We start from the raw sequence: 12,678 nt of genomic DNA on the forward strand, positions 1-12,678 counted from the left end.
TGCTGATTATCAAAAATGGATACAGAAAAAAATCCATTCAAAACATTCTTTTTTGTTGCTCATCTTAAATTTATCAACAAAGCTAACGGGAAATTCAGGTCTATGAAAATACCAACATTTCTCAAACTGTTATTTGTTAGTCAAGTGTTGTATCATTTCAACCAATCCATTTTTTTTTTTTTTTAATTTTTTTTCAACGTTTATTTATTTTTGGGACAGAGAGAGACAGAGCATGAACGGGGGAGGGGCAGAGAGAGAGGGAGACACAGAATCGGAAGCAGGCTCCAGGCTCTGAGCCATCAGCCCAGAGCCCGACGCGGGGCTCGAACTCCCGGACCGCGAGATCGTGACCTGGCTGAAGTCGGACGCTTAACCGACTGCGCCACCCAGGCGCCCCGTCAACCAATCCATTTTAATATTGGGGAAATAAAAACTTGTGGATAATCCATTTTGAGTAATTAGCATTCCTCTGATGATTGAGAATAAGGTATAAATTATAAAACTTAAAAAAAAATAGAATTGGGGAGACTGGCTCAGTTGGTGGAGCATACGACTCTTGATCTCAGGGTTGTGAGTTTGAGCCCCATGTTAGGCATAGCGCTTACTTAGAAAAAAAAAATTACAAAAAAGAAAAGAAAAAGATCTCTACCAATTAATCACTAACTCCCCACTCCTCCTCCTCCTAGCCCCTGGCAATCTCCATCCTGCTTTGTGTCTCCATGAATTTGTCTACTCTAGGTAGTTCATATAAGTGGAATCATATAAAATTTATCCTTTTGTGAACAGCTTCTTTCACTTAGCATAGGTTCTTGGAGATTCATCCATGTTGTAAACATATGTCAGAATTTCCTACCCCCCCCCCTTTTTTTTTAATATTTGGAAAGAGAGAGAAAGAGAAAGAGAAAGAGAGAGAGAAAGAGAGAGTATGTGTGTGTGTGTGTGTGTGTGTGTGTGAGAGAGAGAGAGAGAGAGCGAGAGAGCGAGCAGGGGAGGGGCAGAGAGAGGGGGAGAGAGAGAATCCCACGCAGGCTCTGTGCACTCCGCAGGCTCTGTGCAGAGTGCACAGAGCCTGATGTGGGACTCGATCTCAAGAAACGTGAGATCATGACCCAAACCAAAATCAAGTCAGACAATTAACTGACTGAGCCACCCAGGCACCCCAGAACTTCCTTCCTTTTTAAGACTAATATTCTTGGGGCGCCTGGGTGGCGCAGTCGGTTAAGCGTCCGACTTCAGCCAGGTCACGATCTCGCGGTCCGTGAGTTCGAGCCCCGCATCAGGCTCTGGGCTGATGGCTCAGAGCCTGGAGACTGTTTCCGATTCTGTGTCTCCCTCTCTCTCTGCCCCTCCCCCGTTCATGCTCTGTCTCTCTCTGTCCCAAAAATAAATAAACGTTGAAAAAAAAAATTAAAAAAAAAAAAAAAGACTAATATTCTACTATATCCATACACCGCACTTTGCTTATCCATTCACCCGCTGATGGACATTTAGGTTGCTCCATCTTTTGGCTCTTGAGAATATTGCTGGGTGTTGATAAACTGCTGGGTGATAAACCTGGATTTTGATTTCTTTTTTAAAAATTTATTTGGTTTGTCTCCTCTTCAACACCCAAACAGACCCACAGTGTGTGGAAGCTGTATTTTGAGCAAGTGTGCTAGCTGCTTGTCAGGCCCTCTGCAAAAGGTACATTATTGGGAGTGGACTTCCAGGGGTACGTAGCAGGTCTGAAGAATTAGTGTTTCTCACAAGGTATCTCGCTGACCTTGAGAGGATCATTTATGTAACCTTTTCAATACAAGGCCTTTTCAATGCGAGGTCCTTTCTGACGGGTAGCTAGTGCTCTAGGTCTAAGGCTTTTTACCATATTTGCCACTGTGGCAATTAGCTTTGTGACTCTTGGGAAATCTTGTCACATGTAGGAGGTATCTTCCCACATCATCTGACCTTGCCAAAATGATACTATTTCCTATTAATGGATTTGTTTCCTATGTTGTTCACTGCTTCATGGCTGTCAATTATTTTTATAAAATGTTTTTATGTAGGGGAAAAGCCTCTACAAAAATCTTACAAAATTATAACAAAGAGGGAGGCCAATGTTTGGGGGGGAGGGGGCACATCTGCCTACACCAATCTCTAGAGAAAACTCCTGCCACATATGTCCTCCTTCCTGCCTTTGCAAATACAACTTAGGCCTATATGATGACAGCCCTTTCTAATTATAACTGTAGATGACTGATCAGATCAATTAACTGACAAAGTATCAAGGCAATTCAATGGGAAAAGGATAATCTTTTCATCAGCTGGATGGATAGCCATATGCCAAAAAAAATAAAAATAAAAAAATAATAATTATCCTTCACCCTTACCTCAACCATACATAAAAATTTACTTGAAACAGATTACAGAGCTAAATGTGAAAGCCAAAACTAGAAAATTTCTAGAAGAAAACATAGGAGGGGATGCCTGGGTGGCTCAGTCAGTTAAGCATCCGACTCTTGGTTTTGGCTCAGGTCTCAATCTCATGGCTGGTGGGATCAAGCCCTGCACTGGACTCTGTGCTGACAGCACGGAGCCTGCTTCGGATTCTCTCTCTCCTTCTCTCTTTGTCCCTCCCATTTTCATGCATACTCTCTCTCTCAAAACAAACTTTAAAAAAATTAAAATAAAGAAGAAGAAAACATAGGAGAAAATCTTAGTAAACGTGGGTTTGGCAAAGATCTCTTAAATAAGCAAAAACAATAAAAGAAAAATGTAATAAATTGATTTCATCAAAATCAACACAAAAGATACTGTCATGAAAATGAAAAGATTAAGTCACCAGATGAAAAGTAAATGTCTATAAAACACATCTGACAAAGAACTTGTATCCCGAATACATAAACAACTACATAAAAAGACAAATTTAGACCTGGACAAAAGACTTTAACATGTACTTAATCCAAGATATGGGGATGACAAACATACAAAAAAGAGGTCCAACATAACTTGTCATTAGGGAAATGCAAATTGAAACGATAGTGAGATACCACTACACATCTGCAAGAATGACTAAAATTTAAAAACTGACCATATATAGTACTGACGAGGATTTAGAGCAACTAGAACTCTTATACGATGCTGGTGGGAATATAAAATGGTGCATCACTTTGGAAAACAGCTGTAAATATATACCGGCCACTCGACTAACTCCTAAGTATTTTCCCAAGAGAACTGAAAGCATCAATCCACACAAAAACTTGCACATAGACGTTTACAGTAGCTTTATTCACAATAGCTAAAACTTATAAACACCACAAATATCCATCAATAAGTGAATGGATGAATGAACTACAGTATATTCACACAATAGAATACTTCTCAGAAATAAACTATCGATACATGGGATAGCGTGGATAAATCTCAAAATAATTATGCAAAGGGAATGATACCAGGAAAAAAAAGGCATACTGTGGGATACCATTTAAAAAATTCTAGAAAACACAAACTACAGTGATAGAAAGTAGACCAGTGGTTGCCTGGGGATTGGGAGAGTGATAGATTACAAAGGGTATGAGGAAATTTCAGAGGGGACGGTCACGTTCATTACTTGATTTTGGTGATAATTTCACAGGCGCATAGTACATGCACCAAAACTCATATTATATACTCTATATGCATTTTACTGCATGTTAATTATACTCCAATAAAGCTATTTAAAAAAAAAACTTACAGAAAAAAGTCTTCTTCTTCATCTGAATCATCTTCCAAAAGATTTCTCTGTCAAAAAAAGAGGGGGAAAAAAAAAAAGACGTGAGTTTTCAGATTCAGACGTCTTGCAAACTGTCAGGGAGGAGTAATGAAAGGAGTTCTATTCTGGTGAAATTTCTTAACTCTAAGCTTCCAGACAGAGGGAAGAGTGGTTACATGTGCTTTATCGCAAGCTGAAAGAACCACATTTGCCAACTTTCCGAAGAAAATGCTTACAATACCGGAATCCTATCACTGACAACACGGTAGAAAGGTCACTGAAACCAGCAGGGAACTGAGGAACTGTAGGCAGTCAGGAAGACATTAAGTCCCGTCTCCTTCCCCGCCTTCCAGTCTCTCTCCACTGGCAGAACCTAATAGGAAGCCATGCGGCAAAGGAGAAGTGCAGTTGCTGAGTCCAACTCTAGCATCAGACAGAAGGGTACAGAGGATAGGTTTGGAGCTGAGACACAAGGGTTTAAGAATCGGCACAGTCCACCTACTGCCTTCACAGTTCACAAATAACCTTCGACACATATGTGAACTTCCAAACAAAAACCACTTTATACTTTTACTCTATAAGATGCAACTATTTTCCTTAAAATGAAGATGATCTCACCCTCTCCCCAAAAGGGGAAGATATAAAGTTCCAAAAGGAGCGTAATGAAGAGCAGCAACCAGACTTCCCCGCATAGAAGAACTTCAATAGTACACAGCTTCTACACAGAATAACAGCTCCCCAAGACAGAAACCGGAAACCGTGACTGTTTCCTCACATGCTAAGAGGGCCTCTGCAGGTGCGACTGAGTTACAGGTCTTGAGGTGGGAAGATCAATAAGGATTATTCACGTGGGCCCTACATAATCCCAAGAGTTCTTAAAAGAGGGAGGCAGAAGTGCCAGAGAGAGAGGGAGGGAGAGAGAGGAAAGAGGGACAGACGAGTGGGGAGAGAGACAGAATAGAAGATGTTATACTGCTGGCTTTAAAGACAGTGGAAGGAGCATGAGCCAAAGATGATGGGAAGCTTCTAGAAGCTGGCAAAGAGAAGGAAACAGACCCTCCCTTACAGCTTCCAGAAGGAACACAGCCTGGCCAGAGCCTTGATTTTAGCCCAGGAAGACCCACTTTGGACTCCTGGTCACCAGAACTAGAAGATAATAGATTTGTGTTGTTTTGAGTTTGTGGTAATTTGTTACAACAGCAATAGGAAACAAATACACCACCTATTGCCTTTTCTGAGAAAATTACTCAAGGAATTGCACCAGCCCAAACAATAACAAAACCCAATTAAATCAGAGCAAAGATTCTAAGACAGAGGTCAATAAAATCAATGAACCTAATAAAATGTGTGGTCAGTTTTGAATAAATACGGTAATGTGATTGTGAACTACTTATAGCTACGGAAAAAGAAAAGGTATAATATAAGGAGAAACTTTAAAAGAGCCCCAAACCATTCTAACAAAACCTAGAAGCTGGGAGAAGAGTGAAGCAAGTAAGTAACATAACAGTCGCACCTGCTGGGGAGACAAGTGGAGGCAGGGAAAGTGGGCCAGAATGAGGAAGTAAAACAATGGAAGGGACGTGGTGTTTGGTATGTTGACAGAGAAAACAGATTTAAACATCACTGTTAAAATATGAAGTTAATAACAAAAAAGAGAGAGATACAAAGGGAGAAAGGAAGGATACTTTTAAACTGCCTAGTGATACTGAGGCCGAGGAGATGAGGAAAAACAATCAATCTGCCAAAGAAGTCAGGGAAAAGAGGAAAAATATATGAAATATAATGATCTATGCATAATGATATATAACATATCACAGAGAGAAAAAATGAAAATAGGATGCATTCAATACTTTTTTTAATAAATATGTCTGAGCATCTGAGCATCTTCTATGTGTCAGGCACTGTTCTAGGTATCAAGACAGCTTTGAACAAGACAAAGTCTGAGCTCTCACAGAAAAATATTCGATGGTAACAAATGCTATGCAGAGGGGTGCCTGGGTGGCTCAATCGGTTAAGTGTCTGACTTCAGCTCAGGTCACGATCTCATGGTTCATGGGTTCGAGCCCCACATCAGACTCTGTGCAGACAGCTCAGAGCCTGGAGCCTGCTTCAGATTCTGTGTCTCCCCGTCTCTGCCTCTACCCTGCTCATACTCTTGTCTGTCTCTCTAAAAGTAAAATAAATGTTTAAAAAAAAAAAAATGCTACGCAGAGAACTGAAACAGAGATAGGATAGAAAGTGACAGGGTGACTAAATGAGATTAGGTTGTCATGGAAAATCACTCTCAAGAAGTGAAACTTAAGCAGAGATCCAAATGATAACAAAGGGCCAACCAAAGATCAGGGGGAAGGGCATTCACTGGCATCAGAGGGACTGGCTAGCACAGAAAAAGCCCAAATACGTTAGTTGTTGTAACAAATGTGAATGGTATGAATGCTCCCGTGGGGGATAAGCTTAGGAATTCCCTGGGCCTACACCAATGGGTTAAGGAGGCACAAAGAAACACAAAGTCATAAAATGCTCACACCTGAGTTTGGATAACCAGATTGGCACTCCAAGAATAGGGAGGTGCAAAGGCACCCCAAAATAGGGAGGGGTGCTGAACCCCCACAAATATATAGAGAGAGGCAAAGGCCTGAAATAGAATCAGCGCAAAGGTGCCCAATACATAGGAATAACAAGATTAGGTATTCAGGGTGAAAGCACCCCAAGTTTAGTACTACAGCAGAAAGCTGCTTTCATAGAATAGGGCCAGGGCAGGTAAATTGGTGAATTGGACTTTGGACCACTGCACTGCAGGCAAAGCAGCCCAAGGTGGCTTATTAACCCTGAGGTTATTCCCCCTACCTGTCTCATCTCCTAGGCTGGCAAAGATAAACAGGCACAGCGCCTCCTGTCTGCTGTTAACAACCATCTACCCATCTGCCCGGCACCTGGAATTTATTTTATATTGAGCCAAACCCCAAACACTGTGTATCCTCAAAATCCCTCTTTCCCCCTCACACCCACAAGTTAATGTTCCTAGTTTCTTTGTCTCTTTATACACACCCATCACGTTTGCAAGCCTTCTGATCTGAATAAATATGGGGCAAGGACCCTTATTCGGGGCTCTTGCCTTTTTCCCGGACATTAGCCATCTCTCGTTTTAATCCTGCGTTCGCTCTTTTGCTAGACAAAAGAGAACTTTAGACTTAGAGTCTACGATATGCTCCTATTAAAAAAAAGAACTACATGTGATTGGAGTTCAAAAATTCCAGCCAATATCTGTTTACAAAAAATTCACCTAAAACAAATTATCAAATAAAGGAAGAAAAGAAGAGGTGGGAAAAAATTATCAGCAAATTCTAACAAAAAGAATGTTAGAGTTAGCAATATTAATACAATGACAAATTTAAGACAAAAGCATTAAACAATCAAATTTAAGATTTTATAATGATAAAATGCATAGTCCACCAAAAAGATTTAACAGCAATGAATGTTTATATATAACAACATAGTTGCAAAAGATATAAAGCAAAAGCTGCTCAAATTATAAAGAAAGAAATGGATACATTCAAAATCATAGGGAAGATTTAACATACCCTTCAGAGATAGAGAAACTAAGAAGACAAACAATAATCTAGAACTTTATATTTAGCAAATTTTAATTTCAAATATCCAAGAAATAGATGTGCCACAAAAGAATTTTAATAAATTCCCAAAACTAGAAATTACATAGGTCACATTCTCCAGGCATAATGCAGTGGAAATTAAAACAGGTAACAAAAGGGGCACCTGGGTGGCTCAGTCGATCAAGTGTCCGACTCTTGATCTAGGCTCAGGTCATGATCTCACAGTTCATGTGTTTGAACACAGAGCCTGCTTGGAATTCTCTTTCCCTCTCTATCTACCTCACTCATGCTCTCTGTCTCTCTCAAAAATAAGTAAAGAAACTTAAAAAAAAAGTAACAATACAACTTTAAAACACTCTTCTAATTAACACATTAAAATGTAATGGAAATTTAACAGACTATTTAGAAATAAGTGACACCAGGAACACTAGAGAACAAAATCTGTAGGTTATGGGTCATAGCAGCACTTAAAGGAAAATGCATTTATTTACGAAATCACAAAAACCGAATATATATGAAATAAGTATTTAACTCTTAAGATGGCTGAATTATTCCTAAGCAACACACAACTCCAGAAGTTTAAGAGAAAAAGATTAATGGATAACATAAAAATGTTAAACATGAAAAACTATCATAAACAAAGTTAACTGGCAAGTAACAGATTGGGCAAAAAAATCTGCAACATACTTTCAGAAAAGGTCTGACATCTGTATTATATCAAGAGCTCTGAGAAAACAATAAGAAAAAGACGGCAAGGGAGAAAAATAGTCAATGGAGAGAGATAGGCAATTCCAGACAGAAGAAGAAATGGCCAATGATCACATGAAAAGATGTTCAAAGTCAGTAACAGTCAGGGAGATGCATTAATTAATTCCTCCAACAAATATTTCTTGAATGCTATTCTAGCTAGTAAGTTTAACAGTCACTATATTTATGAAACAGTTCATGTGCCTTAAAAGATAATGACACTAATGATAAAATATATTTATTATAGTTGTACTGTAAGAAACACACATGAAAATCAATGTCTTTACACCCATTCATTGAACAAACACAAGGGCTAGTGAGACACTATCAAAAAAAGAGAACAGGACACAATGAGATAACGCTTTACACCCACTAGGCAGATAATAATAGCAAGTGTTAGGAGGAAAAATTGGTGGTGAGGAGAAACTGGTTGGTAGAAGAAATGCAGAGAAATTGGAATCCACATATACTGCTGGTAGGAATGTAAAAATTGTGCAGCCACTCTGGAAAACAATTGGGCAATCTTCAAAAGGGTGAATAGAGAGTTACTATAATACCCAACAATTCCACTCCTAGGTATTCACACAAGAGAACTGAAAACATGTTCACACAAAAACCTGTACATGAATGTTTATAACACTGCTATTCTTAATAATCAAATAGCCAAGAGTCAAAAGCAGTATGCAAGAAGTCCTTAATATTAAAAAAAAAAACTCAAGGGGCGCCTGGGTGGCACAGTCGGTTAAACGTCCGACTTCAGCCAGGTCACGATCTCGCGGTCCGTGAGTTCGAGCCCCGCGTCGGGCTCTGGGCTGATGGCTCAGAGCCTGGAGCCTGTTTCCGATTCTGTGTCTCCCTCTCTCTCTGCCCCTCCCCCGTTCATGCTCTGTCTTTCTCTGTCCCAAAAATAAATAAACGTTGAAAAAAAAAAAAATTAAAAAAATAAATAAATAAAAATAAATAAAAAAAAACTCAAATGTCCGTCAAGTGATGAACAGATGTGATATATCCATATAACGGAATATTATTCAGCAATAAAAAGGAATGGCATACTGATCTATGCTACAATATGGATGAACTTCAAAAACATTATGATTTAAGTCCAAAATGCCAATTACAAAAGACAACATATTGCATGATTCCATTTATATAAAATGTCCAGAGTAGACAAATCTATAGATTGGTGGTTGCAAGGTTGAGGGGATGAAGAGATGGGGGATGACTGCTAAAAGGTACAGGGTTTCTTTCTGGAATAATGAAAATGTCCTAAAATTGACTGCAGTGATAGTTGCATAATTCTGCAAATATACTAAAAACCATTGAGTTGTACACACTTTAAAAGAGTGAATTGTATGGCATATGAATTTTATCTCAATAAACCTGTTACTAAAAAAAGTGGAATGGGCAAGTGGAATAAAACTTTAAATAAAGGTTTAAAAAGTAATTTACAGATTATTAGAACCAGTTATCAAATTTCACCATCTGGTAACTATTCAAAAGGAGGTCTCTATTTAAACAGCCAATTTTGTTCAATTCTGATTCAATACCCTATTTTTACAATAAATCATAGTAGTAATCAACCAACAACAGTTACAGTTACAAGTCTCAGTGGTGGATTGAGACTCTGTATTTTATAATTTTAAGTCTATACATAAAGTTTATTTTACAAGCAATTAGTCTATTGGTGGATTATACCTCCTTCAAGTAAAAACTACAGAAAGTTAGGATAAAGGGAAGATACATTTCCTGTATTATACTAAAAGACACTTTTAAATTGTAAGATGTTGGGCAGAGTGAATAATAGGAGGTTCAGAGCTTGTACAAAAAAGGAACGTGTAAAATGAAGTCAAGTAGACTATAAGCTCTATATGGGCCCTCCAGTTTTTAGCACAAGAGCAGGTGGTCAATAAATGAATCCGTAAATGAAGGAATAGCAATGAGATAGGAAGTGAGCAAGGGCTTTAGGTTGCTGGATAAAAAAGAATACCACTAATTCCTTCCCTAATAAATATTTAGTGAGTGCTTATTCTAAAAGCAACCTATCTACAACATTTATATCAAATGCTGTCTTCCAAAATTCAGATTTATACACATCTGCATAGAATGTTCTGGGATAAATAGGAAATTGAACATTATATAAAAACTACTCTGGACTCCGAGGACAGTTACAGAACAAGAATTCTTTATCTGCAATTTCAAAAATCTAAAAAGTTCTGAAAACCAAGAGGTTTTGTAAGTTTAGAGCCAAAACTCATTTGGAGGAAAACCTAGCGTGAACTGATGTTAGCTTTACTTACTAGTCAGACATTTCTCTGAGAAATACTAACATACTTGGAGGTGCTGCTCCAGACACTAAAAAGGCTGTTATATAATATGCACTTAACTACCTTACTAAAATCTTAAAAACTCTCAATTCCAACCAATTTTGGCCCAGAGTTCTGAATAAGATCCTGTGTATTTAACATTCTCTTTGAAAGACTAGAAAGAAGCAGTGAGCATAATCTGATCAATAATGGATGCAGGATTCAAATGAATCACCAATCTAAGGAACATACACTTTTAAATATTTACTATGAAGAAAAAAATATAAAGTAGAATACAGCCATAAAATTTAGATTTTTCTAAAACAATTTACAAAAGGAATGAAAGCATATTTTTAATCTGTTTAAAAACTGAAGATTCTGAACTTACCCTTTCACTTTTCACAGAACCAGTGACATCATCGTCATTTAGGTGGCGCTTGAACTTGGGAGGCATATTTTTTACTCAAGAGGTACTTCTCTGTTTCCCAGCAGAACAAGTATTCGCCACCTTAAGGGAAAATGCATGTCATTATATTTGAGACTTGAGGGTGAAAGCTAAAGTACTTAAATAGTGTTCAAAGCCTTGTATGGTGGAGCCTCCTTGACTTCTCTGACTTCAACCACTGCCTTCCCACTTGCTTCATTCCGGGTGATGCTGTCCTCCATGCCAGGCCTTGATACATAAAAAAGTTAAAAACCGTGAGAAAATGTATGTAACTTGTAACTTGTGAAAGAGAACATGTGGGGGAAATCAGTGATTTTTTTTTTTTTTTTATAATATTTATTTTGAGAGAGATGGAGCACATGTGCGAGCAGGGAAGGGACAGAGAGAGAGGGAATCCCAAGCTCCTTGCTGTCAGTGCAGAGCCCAATTCGGGGCCTGATCTGAGGCACCAGAGATGATGACCTGAGCCGAAATTAAGACTCGGAAGCTAAAACGACTTCTGAACTACCCAGGTGCCCCTAGTGAAAGTTTTTATAAAACTAAAGAGCAGATTGCCTAGGAGTGCGGGAAATTTGGAGAAAATGAGGCATTAAATGCTTTAAGAGTTTAACCTGGAATTAGAAGACAGAACACTCCTAGTTCTCTAATTTTTAGTTAGTTGATTAAACCATGATTCCGTTTCAAGTGTGAAATAGTGATTTCTAGGCTTCTGCATGGAGTTGGCACAGTCAATCAGATAATTCATGCAAAAACATTCTGTAAATTATAACACCCTATTCTAAAGCACAGCACTAGGCTCTAAGAAAAGGGATGTTTATTAAATACTGTGTTAAACAGAGCCAGGATGCTGTTTTGAAGGGTTTTTTTTGGTTGTTGTTATTGGTTTTCTTTGGTTTTATTTCTTTTTTTCCTACAGAAAGTTTCACAGCTTTTCATATGCTAATATGCATTGTGGTTTTCCAAGAAAATGCTTGAGTATGCAGCTTATTCAAAATTTCTGGAGAAAAAGCTGACATGCAAACATGAGTTTTCAGTTTCTTGGATTATAAAATGGATAAAAAATGAGAATAGCTACTAGCTAAAGTACTGAATCTTTTACTATGTGGTATGCACTGTGCTCAGTGACTTACATGTATTTTCTTTTAGTCTATATGATACTCCTTTAAAGTAGGCACTAAGAAGCTAAAAGAGAATTTAATTTAGGAAAAGTAACTAATATTCCCTCTATCGACTGAAACAGCAGACACATAGACCCAAATTAACCAATGGTTATGCATGATCACTTTTAATATTTATTCAATTAGCTGCCTATCAAGTTACACAGTTCTGTTCTAGAAAGACCACTTCCCTATAAACAACCCAGCAGCCCTCTTTCCCCTTCCATAAGAAATCGCCTCTAAGATCTTTAATTAGGCATCAGTTTGCTAGTTAACATATACAAGCCCAGAGTCCAGTTTCATAAACCAAATAAAAGTAATATTTTAAGGTAGTGCCCTATCAAAACAAATTGATACACTTTTCTTTGATAAGAAATGCTTCTAAATCAGAAACCTAATCACTTGTAACAAAAATCAAATTCTTGCTACCTAAGTAACAGTTCTAGAGTTCATCCCACAATATTTCTGTCATGTACATCTGGCCCATTTTATTCCTCATACTTTGATTTCAGAATAATTCATTCACACAGAAATATTACAGACTCCAGGAAAAAACAGGAAGCAAGTTTTCTGAGCTTTTAATTATACCTGTATGTTATTTATATTTTAAACCCAACAAAGGTGCTTCTTTAATATCCCCCAAACAGGCAGACTTACATCTTTATGAAATATACAGTAAAGCTACAAG

The 12,678-nt window shown here is 38.0% G+C and overlaps 1 protein-coding gene across 2 annotated transcripts in view; it reads right to left on the reverse strand.

Annotated features, from left to right (window-relative positions):
- VAMP4 (vesicle associated membrane protein 4) overlaps window positions 1-12,678 on the reverse strand; it is a 48,262-nt gene that overhangs the window by 13,483 nt on the left and 22,101 nt on the right. For both annotated transcript variants that reach the window (XM_030302037.2, XM_030302035.2), the window contains 2 exons: window positions 10,777-10,896; window positions 3,710-3,756 (listed from right to left, as the gene is read on the reverse strand). In XM_030302037.2, the coding sequence (XP_030157897.1) occupies window positions 3,710-3,756; window positions 10,777-10,842 (113 nt within the window). In that variant the 5' untranslated portion in view covers window positions 10,843-10,896. The remainder of the gene's footprint in view (window positions 1-3,709; window positions 3,757-10,776; window positions 10,897-12,678) is intronic.

Source organism: Lynx canadensis, chromosome F1, assembly GCF_007474595.2.
Source record: "Lynx canadensis isolate LIC74 chromosome F1, mLynCan4.pri.v2, whole genome shotgun sequence".
Classification (NCBI taxonomy): Eukaryota; Metazoa; Chordata; class Mammalia; order Carnivora; family Felidae; genus Lynx; species Lynx canadensis.